The sequence below is a fragment of the Portunus trituberculatus genome, chromosome 35, assembly GCF_017591435.1.
Source record: "Portunus trituberculatus isolate SZX2019 chromosome 35, ASM1759143v1, whole genome shotgun sequence".
In the NCBI taxonomy this organism is placed as follows: domain Eukaryota; kingdom Metazoa; phylum Arthropoda; class Malacostraca; order Decapoda; family Portunidae; genus Portunus; species Portunus trituberculatus.
Genome location: NC_059289.1, coordinates 20,424,610 through 20,449,675, shown reverse-complemented (window position 1 = coordinate 20,449,675; position 25,066 = coordinate 20,424,610). Strand labels below are relative to the sequence as shown.

General features: G+C 39.7%; 1 protein-coding gene across 5 annotated transcripts in view; it reads left to right on the top strand.

Moving 5' to 3' along the window:
• Positions 1-25,066, top strand: part of LOC123513302 — a 197,478-nt gene that overhangs the window by 133,674 nt on the left and 38,738 nt on the right. For all 5 annotated transcript variants that reach the window (XM_045270394.1, XM_045270393.1, XM_045270391.1 and 2 more), the window contains exon 5: positions 1,074-1,207. In XM_045270394.1, the coding sequence (XP_045126329.1) occupies positions 1,074-1,207 (134 nt within the window). The remainder of the gene's footprint in view (positions 1-1,073; positions 1,208-25,066) is intronic.

The following is a 25,066-nucleotide window of genomic DNA, read 5'->3' as shown; positions in this document are numbered from 1 at the left end:
ATCTTTTATAGTTATAGCATAATAGTAGTAGTATATATAGTAATAGTATTCAAAAACTAAGAAATTAGGTGGAAAATATAATGTTTTGGGTCTTGAGAGGTGGTTTGGAACAGATTATAATTATTTCCATAAGAATACATGTATTTTGATGCTTTGGAGTAAGAACAAAATTTTGAACGGATTAAGTTTGTATTCCAAAGCACCACTGTACATTCAAGATATTTTATCAGTTGTACTAGGATGTACAGTACATTATCGTCTCAGTTGTCTGATGCTCACTAAACTAAACTTCACAACCGATGGTTTGGTAGTTTGGGTGTCATCTTATATAAAAAATATCACATAAAACCATTAAATTCAGACTAAAATTTTGGTGTTGTCCTATTTGAAAGTCATCCTATCAGCTGAAATTAATGGTAGCAATGCCATTGTTATTCAGAGCTCATTAGCTCATTAGTAAAAAATGAGTTATTGTAATGAAGGTGGTATGTTGAGGGGTAAGATGAGTAATTTTGAGTAAGGTGGGGATTTGTTGTAGTGATAAAGCTGATTCTGTATTGATGTCTGTTACATACATAACCTCTGGCATCAGCTCAGCTCCCTCTCTTTTGGCATTTTTAATTCATAGTAAGATATTTGTTCTTATTTTAGAGGTTATCACTCACAACTGCACAGACAACACATAGCATTGTTTCATTTATGTGGTTTCACTAGTCACATTATTGCCACTAAAACGTTTGAGTTCATTTTCATACTTCTTGTCTTCTTTGTAGTACTCGTAGAAGTGAGTAATTTTCCCTCAAATATGCTGGCTCATGGATGAGGATGGAAGTAAAAATATATATGTGGTGTATTCTTCTCATAACTTTTATGCTATTTTTTTTTTCTAATTAAGTATTGCTTAATTATATTTATTTTGTTTGTATTTTTGTATGCTTGTTTTTTTGCTGACAATGTGTGTATATATAATGCACTAAATGGTAAAAAAACAGCAGTGCATAAGTTGAAAAGATAACTATATGAATCAGATAATATTTGCTTTCAAAAAATATAAAAAGATCTTTGCATTTCAGGCAGAATCTCAGTGTCTTAGATCATGACATCCCTACACTCTTCACTTCTTACTACAAATTTAACTATAAAGAGGAGACAACCCCCCTTCCAGTGCATCACAGAAGAAGTGTTCTCCACACTTGGACTTCCTCAGGTACCTATGATTTGTTTTTGAGTCTGAAATTTTCTTTTGTGATTTGATGTTCCACAGATAACAGTAGATCTGGATTTGACACGAAAATCGGCGCACTGCAGTAACGTACCCAAAGCCGGAGAATGGACCTTAAATTTCAAACCTCGAAATCTCAGCTCCTAGCCAACATGAATCTATGAAAATCATTGTGAAGCAAGCTAACTGTGTTTAATTCAATGCCTGAAAGCTAGATCTAAATCCATACAACTGTGTCATTGTACCGCTCAGTTATACGAGTCAAACACGAGAATTTATATTGTACCAGGTGGATGTTTAAATACAACTTTAAGCTTACAGCTGTATTTCAAACACAAAATGCAAATTTTGTATCTCTTATAAATTACTTTACATGATTTTGGCTGTCCACTTGCTCATCTCTTCTTTACACCTGTGAGTTTACGCCTCTTGTCATCACTCTGTGACCGTGTGTTACCTCCTGTGGCGACAGGTTTGCGCTTGGCGTGGATATCACTGTTGGTATCTTACTATCCCACCTCTTATATATGTCACAGATGTTGCACTAGCGTACTCTATATAATTTCATTAACAAAAATGCAACTTTTCTTTTTTTTTTTTTTTAGGAAGACTATTTACAAAGCACGTAGACGGGCTTTATTTATTTTTACATAATTAACGCGAAGAAATATATCGCAGTAGTCACTATCAGTCACTGCCTAGGCATTGTTTTCTACCATTCTAGTCACTATTAATCATTCATCGGTTTGTTGCAGTCACATTAGTAATCAGGTGAGTGTAACACTTAACAGCACTCCACAGTACACTTCCACGTCACAGTAATGTCAATAACATGTCACTGTTCTTCACCAGTGTCACTATCTTTTCCCAAACTGACTATCTATATGGCACCAGATGTCATAACTGCAGTCACAGCCGCCAGTTGCACGAGTCTCGAATTACGTCCCAGTTACAGCCTCTCACTCTGCCATTTTGACCTCATTATATTTCACTGTAGTGTTTCACATTGTACGCCTCAAGTCACCACTAGCAGTTCTTCTCCACTGTACCACTGACTTAACTCCGCATACAACACTCAGTGTCACCCTACACGCGTCACGGTTGGATACACCACTCACAATGTTAAATCTGTGTGCATTACACTCCTTATTCACCTCACTGTACTTCATTACTCACTGCACAGTGACATCACTAGCGACTGCATCACACACGCACATAATAACATTTTCATGTGAGCCTTGACACAAGCTCTTCACACTTAAATCCAGTTAGACAAAACTCTTTCAACATCATTCACATTTCACTGTTTCATTGTCTCCACAGATATGTCAAAATGCCTGAACATGCACGTAACAATTATAACCCCTCACTCTTGGCTGCAGCCATATCCCTAGCATGACTGACTTGAACCGAGTGACTTGAGTGACTGTTACTGTCCGTTGGCTAAACCGTTGGCCGTCTCGCTGCTTGCCTGAGATTTTAAAATGACCCATTCGCAGTAGACATGGGTGTATACAACTTGCCACAAATATGTACATAATAATAATAATAATAATAATAATAAAAATTATGTTTCCTCCAGGTAGAGGTCAGCCGAGCCCTTAATCTGATGCACCTCTGCTGCAGTATTTAGTAATGATTAGTATTTCCTTAAAAAATGCATCTTATACTGTATAAAACTTTACAAAATTATAACTTTAACAGTCAGCTGCCGCGTACTACCAGTCGATCGCTTTGGGTACGTTACTGCAGTGGCGGCGCGGCTCCACAGTCCAGTGTCAAATCCAGATCTACTGTTATCTGTGGATGTTCGTATCTGAATTGTAGTTATTGTTTTCTTCTCCTTCTTTATTTATTGTTCTTTCTTATAAGATTGTGTCTTAAAGGTTAGTGTATATATTTCAATCTCTCATTACTTCAGGACAAGTACAGGTAACTCTCGATTTATGCGATAGATGCGTTCCAAGAGGCATCGCGTATATCAAAATTTGCATAAAACAAACATGTAATTTTACCTCGTCAAATCACCCTCTGCCACGTGGAGCATTTCACATGAGATATCGCTGCCGCTCACCAGCTGTCAGTTGCTGGAACGTTCTCGTGCTGTTCGGAAGTTTCTTCACCGTGTTCAGCGTGTGATTCACCAGATTTAGCAATTCTCCCACAGGTACATTGCCTTATACTCAGGTTGTATCTATGGTATAGGTTGGGCCTGCCATAGGGCATTGGTATGGGATGGGCCTGCCAATTTGCCAAAGTGCTACAATTTGTGGGCTTTTACAGGCTTTCAGCTTGTTTTGGTGCAGGTCGGCAGCCATGTCTGGTTTGGAGCACCACGCAGCCCTTCCACCTGAGGTTCCCTGCTATATCACTAGTAGGAGGAGTACCACCAGATCTCCAAGGGATGGAGTAAGGGCAGATTCCCGTGCTGGTAGTGGTAGCTCCAGTGAATCCCCGGTGAGGCGGCAGGCGGGTCATGGTCGCCGCCACAGTGTAAACAAACCACGTCGGCGCATGGAGCATGCTCGGCCCCAGGCTTCCCCTACACGGGACGGTTTGCCTGTACCTTCCTGGCAAGTGGTGTTGGACGAATTGGCATGCTTGAAAAGTGATGTTTTGCCTGCTGCTTTTTCAGGCTCTGTGGACTCCAGTAGTGAGGACGCGGAGGTTAAGGAGTTTTCTCCGGGCAGCATTGTTTTGCTGCAGGCTGCCAAGGCTTTCGGGCCCCTTGCCAGTGTCTCAGAGGATATTGACCCGCAGGTGGCTGCTTTGATAAAGGTCTGCAGGAGGAGGACTACAAGGTGATTGTGGAGGACTCGGTCACCAGGCATCCTAACAATTGTCCTGCACTTGCACCAGTGGAGTGCAAACCACAGATCCTGGGAGCCTTGACACAAGGAAAGCCGACTCCTGACTGAAGGAAGTAAGTGCCGACATTATTTCTGCGGGGTTCTATTATCACCAAGTCCCTCTTAGTGCTGGATAAGGTGGCACAGGATGTTGGGAACCCAGTGGTTGCGCAGGAAGTAGGCAAGATTAATGGTGCCTTGGCGCTGCTTGGTCATGCTAACCATAGGACCAACCTGGTGAGGCGCTTCATTATGAGGCGTGAGATTAACCAGAAATAAGCCCATTTTTGTTTGGACAAAGTACCTATGACCCCGTTTTGTTTGGTGATGATGTCTCAATCAGCCAAGCAGATTGAGGAAACTGAAAAACTGAAAAACAAGATCACTACCAAGAAGACTCCTTTCCCATGGAAATCCACCAGTGGCAGGCCCAGAAGCTTCTGGGGTAAAACCACGTTTCGGAGCCATGCAGCGCGGTTCCAGCCATATGCCCCGCAGAGGTGGGGTTTCCCTGGGGGCCAGAGGTTGTACTTGTCACACCAGGATGCAGAGACAAAAATCACCAAAGGTCGGAGTCACCAAAGGCCCCGACAATAAGTAAGGTTAGTACAAATTTTGTAGCAGGCAGGCTGCACTACGTTTTGCATGAGTGGCAGAAAATTATCAATGACCCTGTAATTTTGGACATGGTGCAGCACTGTCACCTGGACATTAATGTTGATGACATTGGGCACTTATTTTTACGTGAGTTAACATAAGTTTGATTTAGAAGAACAGGCAATTATTGAGATCAGGAAATTTTTGGAGCTCAGTGTATATTGTTCATACACAGAAGGAAGGAGCAAATTCTTTCCCCCATTTTCTTGAGACTGAAAAAAGATGGTGGGTATAGGATGGTGCTCAATTTGAAAGAACTTAACAAACACATACCATATAAGCACTTTAAAATGGAGAACTTTTTGCAAGCCATTAGACTGGTCAATGAAGGGGACTACCTATTATTATTATTATTATTATGAGGTCAATGAAGGCGACCCACTGGAAAGCATAACAGCATAAACCCAAAGGCCCAGTGGGCGGCACCTCACCGATAAGTGAAAGGAAGTAACAGGAATGAACAACAGAATAGGAAGATTGGTAGAGATCTAAGAGGTAGTGAGTTCAGAGAGAAGAAAGGTATTCACACGTTTTTTAAATGCTTCAATGTTACTAGAATTAACAATCTCGTTGGGAATTGTATTCCAGAGTCTAACAGATACTTGGATAAAACACCGGGAAAATTGTGAAGTATTACATCGATTCACAGACAAGGAACGGTCATTCATGATCAAGGATTGTCTTGTAGCACGTGCTGGTAGTGAAGGGGCAGGCAAATGACAATGCAACGGGTGGTTGGAATTAGACATGATTTTGAAGAAATAGGACAATGATCCAACCAAACGACGATGCCGAAGATTAATCTCAAGATTAGGAAGAAGAAATTTAATCTGGTTGAATGCTCTATCTAAAAGCTTTAAGTGAGACTCTGCTGCAGAGATCCACACAGAGTGACAATATTCAAAATGAGGCAGTATGAAAGAGTAAAAGCAATTTCTTACAATATCATCAGAGGAATATATCCGCCTACATTTGCGTAACAAACCAACTTTACATGAGACTGATGATGCAAGTGAACGCAAGTGCAACTCAAAAGTAAGTTTGGGATCAAGGGTGACTCCGAGTAACTTCAGAGACGAACAATTTGGAATAGGTACTTCGTTGACAACAATATCAGGGTGAACTGGGAAAGGTGTCCTTGATCTGCTAATAACCATACTATGGGATTTACTCGGGTTCAGTTTCATACCCCACCAATCACACCATGACAGAATCCTTGAAACATCTTGAGTGAGTACATTAGCGACTCTCTGCCTATCCTGTGGGGAAGGAATTGTCGCATATATAGTGGTGTCATCAGCATAAGCAACCATATTAGATTCAATCCCACACCACATGTCAGATGTATAAATAATAAAAGAAGAGGTCCCAGAACACTTCCTGCGGAACACCGGATACAACTGGACTAAAAGAACTAAGGCAGCCATCAACAGTCACACGCTGCCTTCGACTCGTTAGGAACTCTGACAGAACTTGATGGACGTGACCACCAATACCAATAGATCTAACTTTCGATAAAAGGGCTCTATGATTAACACGATCAAATGCAGAACTAAAATCAAGTGAAATTACTCTAGATTCATGACCAGCATCAAGGGCAGCTTGCATGTCGTGCGTTATGCAAACGAGAGCATCAGAAGTACTGAGACCTTTTCTAAAACCAAACTGACTAGATGGCAACAAATTATTAATATCTAAAAAACGATTGAGACGCTTGGCCAGCAGGCGCTCAAAAATCTTAGATAACACCGGGTTATGGAAATGGGTCTATAGTCACCGGGTGAATGGAGGATGAAGATCCCTTTGGAATAGGGGTAACATTTGCAGTACGCCAGCATACCGGAAAAGAACCCTTACGAAAAGAGCTCTAAAAATAACTGCCAATTTTGGAGCGAGAGGAGAAGCAATCTTTTTGTAAAAAAGAGGCAGAAAACCCAAAGGATCACAACCCCCGAATGAGTCTAACTCATTAAGATATCTTAAGATTTCGGAGGACTTAAAGGCAATGGAGTGTAATTTAATGTCCTGGGGACAAGACGGCGGCAGATCAAACTCTTCATCACTTTGTTTCGAGTTAAAAACGGAAGCTAAAAGATTGGCTTTGTCCTTAGAATTATGGCAGATTGAACCGTCAGTACATGACAGAGGAGGTAAACTTGAGTCCACACCAAAGAGTGATTGCTTCAGTAGACCTCAGACATGCTTATTATACTGTGCAGGTTGCAGAAGAACAACAACAATTTTTGTGTTTTAAGTGGGAGGACAACATTTACCAGTTTACTTGTCTACCCAATGGTATTTCCGAAGGTCCTAGAATTTTCACCAAATTGATGAAACCAGTCTTTGCTGCACTGAGAGGAAAGGGATACTCTATTACCAGTTTCATTGATGATACTCTGATTTGTAACAAGTCTAAGACAGGATGTCTTGCTTGTGTCACTGATACTATTGAATTACTACAGAGACTTGGTTTTTGCATCAATGTAGAAAAGTCAGTATTGAAACCCACTCAGTCCATTGAATACTTGGGAAACATCATTGACACTAATACTGTGACCATTTCTTTACCTAAATGCAGGATTTTGAAAGTCATTCAAGCATGTGAGAAACTTAAGAACAAAAGTAGAGATAAGATTAGAGAAATAGCTAGGGTTACAGGTCTTTTGGTAGCTGCCTTTCCAGCGGTGGAGCTGGGTAAGCTGCATTATAGACAATTAGAAGCAGAAAAAATTGCAGCTTTGCAGTGTGAACTAGGTAACTTAATAGTTATATGAAAATTACAGAAGGAATGAAAACAGACCTTCAATGGTGGATTGACAACATCTCGACACAAGATAGGAAAATTTTTCGTCCTGGCACTGACATTGACATCTACACTGATGCTTCCACCACAGGTTGGGGGGGGGGCATGTGAATTGTCAGTCTATTTCTGGTAGTTGGTCTGTAGCAGAAAAGTTATTGCACATTAATGCTTTGGAGCTTAAAGCAATTTTATTGGTGTTGCAAGGGTTTACACCAGTACTTCCAGAAAACACATTAAAGTTTACTGTGATAACACCACTGCAATGACGTATGTGAATGAAATGGGTGGTACAAAGTCTATCATTTGCAATGAGATTGCTACCGAAATCTGGAAATGGTGCCTAAATTCAAATGCTTGGATCACGTGTTCACATATACCAGGTAAGGTTAACACTCTGGCAGACATGGCGTCACGCTTGGTTAATGACAGGCATGAATGGAAACTTGATGAACATATTTTCCAACAGTTGTGTAAAGTGTTTGGTACACCAGTTATTGACTTTTTTGCTTCTAGGCTTAATAAGCAAGTACCTTCTTATTGCTCCTGGAAACTAGACCCAGGGGCAACAGATTTGGATGCGTTCTCCTTAAATTGAGCAAGATTCAAGCTCTCTTACGTATTTCCACCATTTTCATTAATTGCTAGATGCCTGCAGAAGTTGAAAGCAAAAGGAGCAAGAGTGTGGATAGTTGTTCCCCTGTGGCTATCACAACCATGGATGGGCACATTGCTCAGGATGCTCATCGATTACCCTCATAACATAACATAAGTAATAGGATAACAAAGGACCACCAGGGCCCATCTAGGTTATCCTGTATCAGTCGCACAGCGACCTCGTCATCAGTACTTAAAGATACACTTACAAGTACACAATACATTATATACTAATCCTAAATATTTGGCCCATTAACAGGGCTAAGTCCTGCAGCGAATTCCTCTACAATCTGTGATCCCCATACATGGGGATCATGTCTTGTTTAACTATAGTAAATTTCTTATAAAAACTATCATGCAGCGCTATACATGATTATAAATCTAAAAAATTTAAGTGCTTATCTAATCTGTTTTTAAACATGTCAAACTAGTGCTATTTACAACCATTGCTGGCAATGCATTCCAGAAGTCTACCACCCTATGACTAAAGAAATATTTTCTTATATCTAACCTGCAGCCATGCTTTCTAATCTTCCTGCCATAATTTCTAGTCCTACTTCCCTCCTCTAAGGTAAAGAAAGATTTCACATCTATGTAGTTTGTATCTGAGAACATTTTAAATAACTATCATATCCCCTCTTATACATCTCCTCTCAAATGAAAACATGTTTAATTCCTTTAATCTATCTCTATACTCCAGGCGCTTTAATGCTGGCATCATCCTAGTTGCTCTTCTGTGAACTGCTTCTAACATGTTGATATCCTGCCTATAATGGGGTGACCAGGCCTGTATGCAATACTCTAAAAGGGGCCTAACATAGGAATTATATAAGCTATGCATCACTTCCTTACTTTTATAACTAACATTTCTATTTATAAAACCCAGAATTCTATTTGCCCTATTTCTTGCTTCTAAACATTGCTTTGAAAATTTCATAGTCCTCTCTATCACTACTTCTAAATCCTTTCCCTCCTCTACTGCCTCTAGCCAACATCCCTCCATCTCATAGCTAAAGTTTGTGTTGTCTTTACCTAAATGCATAACCTGACACATTTTAGAATTAAACTCCATCTGCCACCTGTCTGCCCATGCTATCAGCCTGTCCAGGTCTCATATTCTGTAATTGTCCTTTTCACCTTGTACTGCACATGCTATCTTAGTATCATCTGCAAACTTTGATACTTTGCTACTAATTCCTTTATCTAAATCGTTAATGTACACCAAGAAAAGAAGAGGTCCTAGCACTGATCCTTGGGGTACCCCACTAACCACTTCCTTCCACTCAGACATTGCCCCATTTAATACTACTCTCTGTTTCCTATCAGAAAGCCATTCACTAATCCAATCAACTAACCTACCCCTATCCCATGTAGTCTCAATTTGTACACTAGCCTCCTATGCGGTACCTTATCAAACGCCTTGCTAAAATCTAGATATATAACATCTATGCTATTTCCATCATCTAACTCCTTGGTAATATATTCTAAGATATCGAGCAAATTTGTAAGACAGGACCTCCTGATCTAAAGCCATGTTGGGTATCTCTAATTAATCTATTCTCATTTAAATGCTCCCAAATACTACCCTTAATGATTTTCTCTAGTATCTTACATACTATACTAGTTAAACTGATTGGTCTATAATTATTCGCATCATCCTTCCTACCTTTTTTAAATATTGGTAACATTAGCTAACTTCCAGTCCTGAGGTATCTCAGCAAACCTAAGTGATCTTTCAAAGATTAACTTAAGTGCTTCAGAAATACTGTCTACACCCTCCCTAAGTACTCTGGCATGTAGCTCATCAGGACCACTAGCTTTCCTATCGTCTAGTTCAAGAATAAATTTCCTAATAATTCCCGGTTTTATATCAATATTTTCTAAAGCTCTTAAACTACTCGTTGCACTGTTTGTAACAGGATTTCCTATTCTTTCCCTAGTAAATACTGAAGAAAATTGTTCATTCAATAATTCTACTATGTCTTCATTTTGATCCACTACTACACCATCTTTTCTGAGTGGTCCAATCCTATCCTTATTTCTTTTATCACTGACCTTGTAATAACTATATAATTTTTTGGGATCTTTACTCCCAGCTCTAGCTAGTTTTATCTCTGCCTGCCTTTTACTTTTTTTATAACCTTACTCAAATCATCCCTGACCTGTCTGTACCTAATCAAATCTACATCTTCCCCACTTTTCTGCAACTCTCTATATGCCTATTCTTCTCTCTGATCTGTCTACCTATCTCATGAGTCCACCATAATGGCTTCCTGTTTCTCTGCCTTATATCTTTGTAAGGGATACACTGCATCACTATACCCTTTACTACAACCTTAAAATATCCCACATCTCCTGTGCAGTTTTATTTCCAAAACTATCTTCCCAGTTTACCTCTCCTAATAACTGATGTAACCTACCATAATTGCCTTTCTGATAGTTTGGGACTCTAGTCTTATTCACTATATTATCCCTACTGGAATTAATGATAAATCTAATTATATGATGGTCACTGTTTGCTAAAGTCTCTCCTACCTCAACTTCCTTTAAACAATGCTCAATATTTGTTAGTACTATGTCTAAAACCTTCCTCCCCCTAGTAGGTTTATCTACCATCTGCACTAAATAGTTATCCTGAAAACTTTCCATAAACTTATTTTCACTAGCATCTCCTACCATCCTCTCCCAGTTTACTGACTTAAGATTAAAATCCCTAAGATAATTGTCTGACTAGTACACCCCTATTTATCTCATCTACCATAAGGTTGTCTACATCTGCTGACTGGTTAGGTGGCCTATAAAAGCTCCTACTCTAATAACCTTACTTTTGTTTACTCTAACATCCAGCCATAAGGACTCTACTCTGTTATCTACCTTAATACCATTAACCTGACTGGAAATGAAGGATTTTTACATAAATAACTACTCCTCCACCTATCCTACCAATTCTCTGGTGTAAATACATAATGTATCCATCTACTTCATATTCTTTCCTATTTTCCTAAACTTTTCCTCATTTACCCATGCCTCTGTGACACATACAACATCTAAGTCCTCCTCAACTATATAACTAGATAACTCGTCCTTCTTGTTCCTAAGACTCCTGGCATATACATAAAAACATTTAAGTCCTGCTACCTTCCTAGATGCTGTCTCCTTATTTGGAATCCTAATCTTATTCTCTCGTATTTGCACCTGGGAATCTTTCCTAATCTTTTCACTATCTCTGTTTATCCTATCTAATTTATGTCTAACATCTTTCTTCTGGGATGCATTTGCTACCTCACTCCCTACACTCCATCCCAACTCCCCCCTCCAGACATCCACTCAGCACATCCACACCCTTCCTACTCAGATGCACACCATCCCTAGCATACAAATCCCTTCGCCCATAGAACCTATCCCATACATCCACAAAGCTGACACCCACATCCTTACACATCCCTTTTACCTGATCATTTACACCAATGGCCCTAGACAAGATTCCTGACACTACACACCTCCTACCACTCTCCCTTATCTTGTCTAACATTTCCCGAAATCTTGCCACTAACTCCTCCGACCCACCTGCTCTGACATCATTCCCACCTACATGCAAAACTACTACACCCTCCCTCTCCATACCCCCAACTCTCTTCTGCACCTCCTCACTCACTGCCTTCACACCTGCACCAGGCATACACACGTTCGTCCTCCTATCCCTGTCTTTCCCACAGAAAGTGCTATCTAAGTTCCTAACCTGAGAGTCACCCACCACACACACCTGAGGTGTGCTAGGCACAACCCTCCTCCTCCTCTCCTCTACCCCCTTCTCTCTCCTTTCACTCACCACAACCATCTCATTCACTCCACTCTCACTCTCACCACATTACGCAGAGGAAAGCGATGCTCATACACCCATTATCAGGGGAGGAGCACCTGATCATGCGCCACACACAACTGATGGCTTGCTTACTTTCAGGGAGCACTTGCGAGAACAAGGAATTTCTGAGGCTGGTACAGACATCATCTTGGCCTCTTGGAAACCAGGTACTGAGAAACAATACCGACCGCACCATAAGAGATGGACACAATTTTGTGATAAATGGAACGTTAGTCCCTTTAATCCCACTGTCTCAAACATTATAAATTTTTGTCTGAAACTTTTAACAGGAATGTGGGTTATGAAACCATCAACACGGCAAGAAGTGCTCTCTTGTCATTAGGCATTGTGGTGAATAGCTGCAGAGTGGGTAATCAACACTTGGTCCTCAGGTTCATGAAAGGAGTGTTTAATTTGCGACCACCCTTACCTAGATACACGGAAACATGGGGCGTTCAACCAGTTCTGAGGGAATTGAAATCTATGTACCCATTGCACACACTAACCCTTAGGAATTTGACATTTAAACTTGTTATGTTAATGGCACTGACCCAAGCTGCAAGCGTTCAAACTTTACATCTTTTGGTTAAAAATGGCATTCGCATAGAACAAGATTCTATTTCAGTTTAGTTAAGGGGTAACGTTAAGCAGTGCAGGCCCACGTTTGATGTCCGTTCAGTTAAGTTTCAAGCCTATTCCAGGGACACTAGTTTATGTGTATGTGTTACATTACAGCATTAACTAGCAAGAACAGAGCTCAGACAGGGGCTTTCCTCAGCTGCGTTAGGCCACACAAGTCTGTCACTAACGACACCATTGCCTGGTGGGTTAAGGCAATGTTTCAAAGGTCGGGAGTAGACACAACCAAGTTTACAGCGGGTAATGTTAGGTCAGCGGTAGTATCAAAGGCCAAGGTTATATCAGTAACTATTGCTTCTATTATGTCTAAAGCAGGGTGGATACAGGAAAATACATTTGCAAAATTTTATGACAAGCACATTGTGCCAGAAGTGGACCCATTTCAGGAGGCCGTGCTCGTCTAGCTCCTGTAACACATTTTTGGTACTGTTCTTTACTTACTTTGGGATGTCAAATGGTTAGGACACTGTGGATATGGACAGGAACTCACTGCCATTATGCAGGGTTATGCATATGTGAATTAAATTTTGGGTTCGGTTATTATGCATTATATGCAACGTTAGGGAAAGGTTATGCTGTTATGGCAATTATGTATCATGTGATCTATCCACCTATATGTTCAATGAAGATTAGAGTTGTGAAATCATAGTTTTATGATCCCTTCTTACAGTTCTTATGTGGGGTCAATTGATATAGGCACGACACCCACATGGCTTTAAAGTCTCATGTGAAATGCTCCACATGGCAGAGGGTGATTTGATGAGGTAAAATTAAAAAGTATACGAGACTTACCTCCAGTTAGTTAGTTGAAGTAGGCTTAGAATTTTATGAGTCAAATCATCTCTGCCATAGTGGAGATTTCACATGCCCTCCACTTACCACCCTTTTTTAATTGATGTACTTATGATCAGTTTTAGTTAGTCATGTGGGTGTTCGTTATTACAAAGTCTGACAGCTGGTGAGCGGCAGCGATATCTCATGTGATATCTCCACTACGGCAGAGGTGATTTGACTCATAAAATTCTAAGCATACTTCAACTAACCGGAGGTAAGTCTCATATACTTTTTAATTCTCATAAGAAACAATAGATAATAGGGGGGATGTGGGATGTGGTCCAAAAAAAATTCCTACAAAATACTCTTATTTATTTGGCTAAATTAACATGTTTATTATTTACCATTCTAAATACTACTAGAAGTGTATTAAAATAAAGGGAAAAGCAAGAAATTATAAGAGAAAGCAAAAATTAATGAGAAAACAACAAAACAAAGAATACATAAACAAAACACTAACATGGTCACTGCCTTCACCACTCACACCACAGTCAGTCACCATCTTCCTCTGAGCTTTACCACTTTATAAAAAATCCACTTATCAAAAATAACCCCACATGCAGAAGAAGATGAAGGACGTTTTAGAGCCATCTTGGTGAATTATAGGAAGATTGAAGAGATTCTGTCTGTACTCAGTGCTGGCAGACTGCACATGAGGCACGAGAAAAGCGGGAGCTGGATCCAAGATTTCTTAACGACGTCAGAGCAACCTCCTGCCGCGAAATGGCATCCATGAACGCTTGGAGGGACGGTAACGAGGTTGCTCTGAGGTTGCTGGAAACACCACCTCTCGAGGTGGTGTTACTACTGTCTTATACAGTAGAATCTCGAATCTCGATCAATCTCATCTCGATATTTTGCATCTCGATTGCTCCATCAAAAACCCCCGATTCACATATCTCTATCAAATTACACAAATCTCGATCACTATTTTTTATTTTATTGTATCAAAACAAACATGGCGCATGGCGATGCGATTGTTTTGATTGCTCTCCCACCTAGCGGCAACTTATGGAGTGTAGTGTGTACCAGTCACCCGTGGCCCCCCCCCACCAGCCATTCAAACCCCGGGCGTGCACGGTCAAGGTCGTCTACTTGGGGTGAAGGCTACCTGGATCCCATTCATCATGTTTCCCACGGCCATTGGAAAGGCCCAGGAGGTGGATAAGGGCGAGAATGGGAGTAAAGGACAACAAAGTGTGACAAAACCCGGAAGTGAAAAACATGACTACCGAAAGGGAAAAAAAATTAACAAATATGTACACTGTGGAGGACAAGGATAAAGTGTTGCAGCTCCTGGAGAAAGGCCACAGAGTTAGTGAAATACAAAAACTTACAGGTATTCCTCAGAGTACTATTTCCACATTAAAAAGCAAGAAAGATGAAGTGAAGAAATCAGTGACATTGGCAAAAAAATTATTCACAGGAAACACACTCGGAGAGCGCCGAATCACGTGTATTTATAATGAAAGTAACCGTCTAGTAGCAGAAATGGAATATTATCTGGTGAAGTGGATTCAACAACGAGCAAGAGAGGAAGCAAGTATTAATGGTCCTCAGCTGCGTGAACAGGCAAGGATATTCTACCAGTTTGTTCAAGATGCAACAGCGAGTCGCCGAGGTCATCGAGAACGTCACGGAAAATGAAGGACCAATAGACCTTGAAGCTTTGGACACTGAACTGCCAGAAGAACCGCCATTTGTAGGATTTGATGTAGTTTGAAATGATACCAAACAAAAGTGGACCAGAGTTTATACCGATTTTGTGAAAAGTTTTGGTGTTAAAAACCATTTTTCCAGATATTCGCTCCTAAAGGATTGCACATCTACAGAGAAGAAATGCATAAACTGTGTGAGGTTTAAGAAACAGAATACTGACCACTCGGCGAATAATAGTTGTTGTGTTGTGTTGGAAAGTGAGATTGACAGGATCAGAAATATTACAGATCATGGCTACTAATACTGTGTTGAAATGTGGTTTATTAAATGTCCAGTCAGTTGGAAACAAGACAATAGAAATCAGAACTTTAATTAATTATGAGAATCTGGATATTCTTGCTTTGACTGAAACATGGCTGAGTGAATATGATACTGCGAAAATTATAGAAATGACCCTTGACACTCATACATTTGTGCACATACCAAGGAACACGATGCAGACCCATACAGACTACATGAGCCAAGAAATAACCTTGATATGGGATGACGAGTATTTGCAAGATGCGCACCAAGGATTTACAATAAACTACCAAGTGATATTAAAGGTTGTGCCAGGATCGATATCTTCAAAAAGAAATTGAAGACATATTTGTTCAAGGAAGTTTATGATTTTAACGGCATGGAAATCAAAAACAATTATAGATGCTAGTTGCTTTTGAGGGAGGCTCTGCTGAGCGCTGCCTCACATTGGAGCGGAGCCTTGAACAAACGCCCCAAGTAACAAGTAAGTAAGTAAGTAAAGGTTTTTCATAGCTTTGTCCTTGTTTTGTTATTTGTATTCATTTGATTGACATGAAATTTTCACACACGATTGTGTATACAATAGTGACTTCCTGGAGCGTGATAAGATGATAACGCATCAAATCCCTGCTTTTCTAGATAATATTATTCACTTGAACATGTGGGTTGGGAAGTTGTTGTTAGTGTGTTGAAGTGAGATAATGATACAGTGAAGTATTTATTACCCCTCTGTTCCAGCTTTATACCTCTGTCTCAACATATCTTTTTTAATAGTGTTATTGTGAGAATTATGTAATATATAGCTGTGATGATGAAGGTAGTGAGAAAAAGCAATGTCTGAAAAGATAATAGCAGTCTTATGATGTAAAGAGAGGATGGATAAGGATGGCAGTGAGACATGGGGTGATGCAAGTGTCTTGGAGGGGGAGGTAACACACATAATGGAAGGAGGCGAGAATTCAAGGTCCACTTGTTTCCCAATGATACGTTTGTTTGTTCGATTCTTGTTGTCTTTTCTTCTTGATGTTTGTGATTCTAATCCTTGTCAATTTATACCTGTAAGGATGTAATTTCTGATGTCACCTACTGTGTAGGGCGTGACTCAGGCTATGATGTAACCACACGACATTTAAAATAGCTTCCGGGTAGGAAGGGTATTTAATTATCAAAAAAAAAAAAAAAAAACCTACAACATCTGGTAATATAGGGTCTGAAGGTTTTGGAGAGAAATATAATAACAAAATTTTAAATCACAAAAAGTAAATAAATAAATCCTGCCCCCCCTCCCTTTTTTTTTTTTTTTTTTTTTTTGTGTGTGTGTGTGTGTATTTACCTAGTTGTATTTACCTAGTTGTAGTTTTACAGGGCCTGGGCTTTATGCTCGTGTGGCACCATCTCCATATCTACACTTATCCAATCTTACTTTAAAAGTGTGCACACTCTTTGCAGACACTACTTCTTCATCTAAACTGTTCCACGTCTCAATACGTCTCTGCGGGAAACTATATTTTTTAATATCTCTCAGACATCTTCCCTTTCTCAGCTTTTTACTATGCGATCTTGTGCTTCGGATGTCATATTCTTCTCTCGAGATCAGTTTCTCATTATCCACTTGGTCCATTCCGTTGATCAATTTATAGACTTATATCAGGTCTCCTCTCTCCCTTCTTTGTTCCAAGGTTGGTAGATCCATAGCCTTTAGTCTCTCCTCATATGCCATCCCTTCAAGTTCTGGGACCATTCTTGTAGCCATTTTTTGTAGCCTCTCCAATTTTCTTATGTGTTTCTTTTTATGAGGGGTCCACACTATTCCTGCATATTCCAATCTAGGTCTTATTATAGTATTTATCAATTTCTTCATCATTTCTTTGTCCATGTAGTGAAATGCTACTCCAATATTCCTCAGCAAATTATATGTTTCTCTAAAAATTCTATCAATATGGCTTACTGGTTGATTGTTTTCTTCCATCATCACTCCTAAGTCCTTTTCCTTTTTGACTTTCTCCAGTTCTACACCATCTCCCATCTTATAGATTCCCATAGGTCGTCTTACACTCTTTCCCATTTCCATGACATGGCTTTTGTTCACATTGAATTCCATTTCCCACTTCTTACTCCATTCCCAGATCTTATTTAGGTCTTCTTGCAGTATTTCACAATCCTCCTTTTGCTTTATAACTCTGCACAGTTTCGTATCATCCGCAAACAAATTTATGTAGCTGTTCACTCCTTCTGGCATGTCGTTAATATAAATGAGGAAATGTATTGGTGCCAATACTGACCCCTGTGGCACTCCGCTTTCTACTGCTCTTCACTTGGACTTCATATCTTTAACTACCGTCCTTATTTCTCTCCCCCTCAAATAATTTTCTATCCATCTCAATGTGCTTCCTTTTAAGCCACCCTTCTCCTTATTATAGTAGTATTATAGTGTGTGTGTGTATTTACCTAATTGTATTTACCTAATTGTAACATACGGGAAAGGAGCTATGCTCGTACTGTCCCATCTCCATATCTACTAATGTCCAGCTTTTTCTTAAAATCATGAATATTCCTTGCATTGACCACTTCCACGTCTAAACTATTCCATGTTTCCACCCTTCTATGAGGGAAGCTATATTTTTTCACATCTCTCCTATAAGTGGCCATTTTAGTTTTTCCCATGCCCTCTCGACACTCTTTCATTCCACATACACAGATCTTCCCTAACCATTTTTTCCATGCCAATCATCACTCTGTATATTGCTATCAGGTCTCCCCTTTCTCTTCTGTTTTCCAGGGTCGGAAGTTGCATTCTGTTCAGTCTGTCTTCATAAGTCAAATCTCTTAAGTCAGGCACCATTTTTGTTGCAGCCCTCTGTACTTTCTCTAGTTTCCTTATGTGTTTCTTTAAGTTCGGAGCCCACTGTATTGTTGCATATTCAAGCCTTGGTCTTATTGCAGTAATTATTTTCTTCATCATTTCTTCATCTAAATATACGAACGCCACTCTTATGTTCCTCAATAAGTTCAATACTTCTCCAATTATTTTGTTTATATGTCTCTCTGGCGATAGGTCATTGGTAATTGTCACCCCAAGGTCTTTTCTTCATGACTGGTTTTATGTCTTCATTTCCTATCTTGTACATACTCCTGATTCTTCTTTCACTCTTGCCAAACTCTAATTTCTTGCATTTTGTCGTGTTGAACTCCATTTGCCATGTACAGCTCCATTTCCATATTCTGTCCAAGTCTTCCTGGAGTAGTTCGCAATCTTTGTCACATCTCACTTTTCTTAACAATTTTGCATCGTCTGCAAATAGGCTCACATAACTGGACACCCCATCCACCATGTCATTTATGTAGACCGTAAACATTACTGGTGCCAACACTGATCCCTGTGGAACTCCACTCTCCACCAAGCCCCATTTTGATGGTCTGTCCTTAATTATTGTTCTCATTTCTCTTCCTACCAAAAAGTCTACTATCCATTTTAGTAAACTGTCATGCACTCCTCCTACCATTTCAAGTTTCCAGATCAGTCTCCGGTGTGGTACCTTATCAAAGGCCTTTTTTAAATCCAGATATATTCCATCAGCCCAACCATCTCTTTCCTGTATTACATCTATCACCCTCGAATAGTAACATATCAGGTTTGTCGTGCATGAACGCCCTTTTCTAAAACCAAATTGACACTCACAAAGTATGTCATTTTTCTCCAAGAAGTCTGTCCATCTATTCTTCACCACCCTCTCACACATCTTAGCTACCACACTTGTAAGTGACACTGGTCTATAGTTCAATGGGTCTCTCTTGTTACCTGATTTATAAATTGGGACAATGTTAGCTCTTTTCCAGTCTTGGGGCACTACACCTTCCCTTAATGAGGCATCAATTACTTCACAAACTTTTTCTGCCAGTTGCTCCTGCATTCTCTTAAAATCCATCCTGATACCCCATCAGGTCCCACAGCTTTTCTCACTTCTAGACTCCCCATCATATTCTTGATCTCCTCCACAGTTACTTGAAACTCCTTCATAATCCCTTTCTGTTCCATTACCAGTGGTTTGTCAAAAGCAGTCTCCTTTGTGAATACCTTCCGAAAGCATCCATTCATAGCCTCTGCCATTTCCCTGGGATCCTCACTGCAAACTCCATTTACTTCTAAACTTTTAATACTTTCTCTATTTTTGATGTTGTTGTTCACATGTCTGTAAAAAAGCCTTGGTTGGTCTTTACATTTATCAATTATATGCTTTTCTTGTTTCTTTCTTTCTTCTCTTCTAATCAACACATATTCATTTCTTGCTCTTTTGTAACTTTCCCACTGCTTAATCCGTCTTTTCCTTCTCCACCTCTTCCATGCATCCTCTTTTCTTGTTCTAGCCTTTTCACATCTATCGTTAAACCAGTCCTGCTTTCCAACTTCTCTATGTTGTCTTATTGGTACAAATTTTTCTCACCTTCTTTGTATATTTTTATAAATTCCTTCCACTTTTCATTTGCTCCTTAGCACTCTTGAATTTCATCCAATTTGTCTCTTGAAAGAATTTCCTTAGGTTTCCAAAATCTGTCTTGGCATAATTCCATCTTCCCACTTTATATTCTTCATTTCTTCTAGATTTCTCTTCATCTATCACCTTGAACTCCAAAACTGCATGATCACTCTTTGCTAAAGGGCACTCCACCCTCATCTCCTCAATGACCATTGGCTCTGTACTAAAGACCAAGTCCAGTCTTGACGATGCTCCTCTCCTCCAAACCTAGTATCTTCTTTGACCCACTGAGTTAACACATTTTCCATTGCCAGTGTCAATAGTGTATTTCCCATGTTGTCTCTGATCCCTCCATTGACCAGTCCTCCCAACACACCTCTTTACAATTAAAATCTCCCATCATTATAGTTCGTTCACAGCCACCCAACATTTCTTCCAGACATGTTCCTGTATCTCTTATCATTTCTTCATATTCCTGTACTGACCATGCATTTGTCTTAGGTGGTACGTACACCACTATGTAGTGCCTCTTTTTCCTTCATTAGTTTCTGCTCTGATCTTTAGCACTTCTGCCTTTCCCATACCTTCTTTCACTTGATCCACCTTTATATCTTTTTAACCAGCAACATCACTCCTCCTCCCATCTTACCTACTCTATTTCTTTTCCAAACATTATATTTCCTTCTCCAACCATCATCAGGTCTTCTCCTCTCTCAGTTTTGTTTCAGTAAGACCCACAATATCTGGGTTCTTATCCCTCAAATAATCGTTGAGTTCTAAAATCCCCGATATCACTCCATTTATGTTGGAATACATTACATTCCGCTCATACGTAAGTTTCTTTAGTCCTTTCTTACTGTACTTTTCTGGGTTATGAACCACTTCCTCAGTCTCATATCCAAGATTCTCCAGAAAAACTCTTTCTTCTCGTGTGTGTGTGTGTGTGTTTGTGTATTTACCTAGTTGTATTTACCTAGTTGTAGTTTTACAGGGCCTGGGCTTTATGCTCGTGTGGCCCCGTCTCCATATCTACACTTATCCAATCTTACTTTAAAAGTGTGCACACTCGTTGCAGACACTACTTCTTCATCTAAACTGTTCCACGTCTCAATACATCTCTGGAAACTATATTTTTAATATCTCTCAGACATCTTCCTTTCTCAGCTTTTTACTATGCGATCTTGTGCTTGGATGTCATATTCTTCTCTCAAGATCAGTTTCTCATTATCCACATGGTCCATTCCGTTGATCAATTTAAAGACTTGTATCAGGTCTCCTCTCTCCCTTCTTTGTTCCAAGGTTGGTAGATCCATAGCCTTTAGTCTCTCCTCATATGTCATCCCTTCAAGTTCTGGGACCATTCTTGTAGCCATTTTTGTAGCCTCCAATTTTCTTATGTGTTTCTTTTTATGAGGGGTCCACACTACTCCTGCATATTCCAATCTAGGTCTTATTATAGTATTTATCAATTTCTTCATCATTTCTTTGTCTATGTAGTGAAATGCTACTCCAATATTCCTCAGCATATTATATGTTTCTCTTAAAATTCTATCAATATGGCTTACTGGTTGATTGTTTTCTTCCATCGTCACTCCTAAGTCCTTTTCCTATTTTACTTTCTCCAGTTCTACACCATCTCCCATCTTATAGATTCCCACAGGTCGTCTTTCACTCTTTCCCATTTCCACGACATGGCTTTTGTTCACATTGAATTCCATTTCCCACTTCTTACTCCATTCCCAGATCTTATTTAGGTCTTCTTGCAGTATTTCACAATCCTCCTTTTGCTTTATAACTCTGCACAGTTTCGTATCATCCAAACAAATTTATGTAGCTGTTCACTCCTTCTGGCATGTCGTTAATATAAATGAGGAAAAGTATTGGTGCCAATACTGACCCCTGTGGCACTCCGCTTTCTACTGCTCTCCACTTGGACTTCATATCTTTAACTACTGTCCTTATTTCTCTCCCCCCTCAAATAATTTTCTATCCATCTCAATGTGCTTCCTTTTAAGCCACCCTTCTCCTCTAACTTCCACAGTAATCTTGCGTGTGGCACTTTGTCAAACGCCTTTTTTAAATCCAAGTAGATGCAGTCAACCCATCCCTCTCTCTCTTGTACTCTATCAACTATTCTAGAATAGAAACTCAATAAATTAGTTACACAAGACCGTCATTTTCTAAAACCAAATTGGCTATTTGATATTAATTTGTTGTCTTCAAGGAACTCGATCCATTGTTTCTTTATTATTCTTTCACACATCTTGCATATTACACTAGTTAGTGATACCGGTCTGTAATTTAAAGGTTCTTCTTTCCTTCTACTTTTATATATGGGACCCACCTCAGCTCTTTTCCATTCTACTGGCACTGTTCCATTTTCTATTCAGCATTTTATGATGTTGTATATAGGACTTGCTAGTTCTTCCCTACATTCTTTCAGTATTCTGCCTGAGACTTCATCCGGTCCCATTGCTTTCTCTTCATCCAGTTCCTTCATTAACTCTTTTATTTCAAGCTTGGTTACTTTAATCTCTTTCATATAGATTGTCTCTCTATTACCCTGTGGCCTCTCAAATTTGGATTCTTTAGTAAAGACCTCCTGGAATTTTTATTTAATAGTTCTGCCATACTTTTGGGTCTTCCACCATCCCGTTCTCTCCTTTTAACCTTTCTATTGTTTCTTTTTGCCTAATTTTTCCATTTATGAATCTATAGAACAATTTTGGTTGCTCCTTACATTTTTCGACAATATCTTTTCAAGTTCTTTTCCTCTTCCTTCCTCACCTTAACATATTCATTTCTCGCTGCCTTGAAGTTTTCCTTGTTTGTTGGATTCCTATTTCTCCTCCACCTTTTCCATGCTCCATCTCTTTTCTCCTTTGCCCTAGCACACCTTGCATTAAACCAATCTTTCTTTCCTTCTTTTTTTGGTCTATATTTTGGGACATATTCCCTGACTCCTGTTTTGTATATTTCCAAAAATAAGTTATATTTGTCTTGCATTGTCTCTGAGTTTTCCATCTCCTCCCACTCTACATTTTTGAAATAGTTCTTGAGATTCTCAATATCAGCCTTTCTGTAATTTAATCGGTCTCCTTTGTATGAATCGTCTCTATCTTCCTTTCCTTCTTCTATATCTATTTTTAATATTGCATGGTCACTCTTTCCCAATGGGCACTTATATCTTATATCGTCATTCATTTGTATACCCCTTGTAAAAATTTAGGTCCAATTTCGCCGGCTCGTCGTTTCCTCTGAATCTTGTGCATTCCTTTACTCTCTGGTCCATCATATTGTCTATCATTAGGTTTAAGAATCTTTCTCCCCAGGCTTCTTCCCCCATACCACTTTCATAATTTTCCCAGTTCACTTCTTTACAGTTGAAATCTCCTACTAATATCACTTTTCTCCTTTCTTTAACGATTCTCATTAGACTCCTTATTGTGTCATCTATCATGTCTTTATATTCTTGATTGGTCCATGAATTTGTTTTTGGTGGCACATATGTTACAATGATTGTTAACTCTTTTTTATTAATATGCATCTTTATATACAATACTTCTGCTTTTCCTTCCCCACATTCCACTTGATTGATCACTATCTCCTTCCTTAACATTATCATGACTCCTCCTCCTCCTTTACCCACTCTGTCTCTTCTCCATACATTATACCTATTATCCAAGACTATTTTGATTTCCTCATTTAGTTTTGTTTCTTCTTCTTCTTCTGCAGCTGCTCCCATGTTCATATGGGGTCGCTGTTCCTCACTAGTCTTCTCCACAAGGCTCTGTCCCCAAACTCCTCTCCACTCAATCCTCTCTCCCTCAGGTCCTCTCCAATACGATCCTTCCATCTTTTCTTTGGCCTGCCACGTCGTCTTCTTCCCTCCACTTCCATATCCAATATCCTTCTGCCGACATATCCTTCTTCTCGCCTTTTGATATGACCGAACCATCGCATTCTCCTTTCTTGTACTTTCTTTGTCACCTCCGTTACTTTGGCTGTTCCTCTTATAAAATTGTTTCTCACTTTATCCTCCTTGTCACCCCAAGCATCCACCTTAACATTCTCATCTCAGCAACCTCCAACTTATTCTCCTGTGCTTTCTTTATTGGCCACGTCTCCGCACCATATAACATGGCAGGTCTAACCACCGATTTGAACACTTTACTCTTGCACTAATTTTTCGGTCACAGAGCACTCCAGTTGTTCTTTTCCAATTCTTCCAGCCCGATTGATACGGTGAATGATCTCTCCATCCAGGTTGCCTCCGCTGATATATGAGAGCCCAAGTATCTGAACTCCTTCACACCCTTTAACTTCATATCTTGCATCCATACTTCACTCTCCTGTCGACCATTAAAATTCAGATACTCCGTCTTCTCCTGCTAATTCTCAAACCTCTCTCCTCCAATGCTGTCGCCATCTCTCCAACTTTCTCTCCACACCATCTCTACTTTCATCCACCAAGACGATGTCATCCGCGAACAACATAGTCCACGGTGCCTCCTCCTTTATATTTTGAATACTGTCATCCATGAGTAGGTTGAACAGATATGGGCTCAGAGAAGATCCCTGGTGCAGGCCCACTCTCACACAGAACTCCTCTGTTGCTCCCACACTGCTCCTTACCCTCGTCCTTGAGCCTTCAGACATGTCCTGGATCACTCTCACATACTTCTCTGATGCTCCTTTTCTTCTCATACTAGCCCAAACTTCCTGGCGTGGTACTCTATCATAAGCTTTTTCCAAATCAATGAAAATAAGGTGTAACTCTCTTTGTTTCTCCCCATACTTCTCCAGCAGTTGTCTTAGCGCAAAGATTGCATCGGTAGTACTTCTCCCCGGCATAAAACCAAATTGTTCTTCTCCCACCTGTGTTTCTCCCCTTACTCTTCTCTCAATTATCCTTTCGTACAGCTTCATTGTATGCGACATTAATTTAATTCCTCTGTAATTTTTACAGGCATACAATATCTGGATTTTCTTTCCTTATGTAATCTCTTAATTCTAATTTACTTGATAAAACCCCGTCTATGTTCGTATACATCATTTTTAGTCTTTTGCCTTTATCATTTTTAGTTAAACTTGTTCCACTTTTTTCTCTTC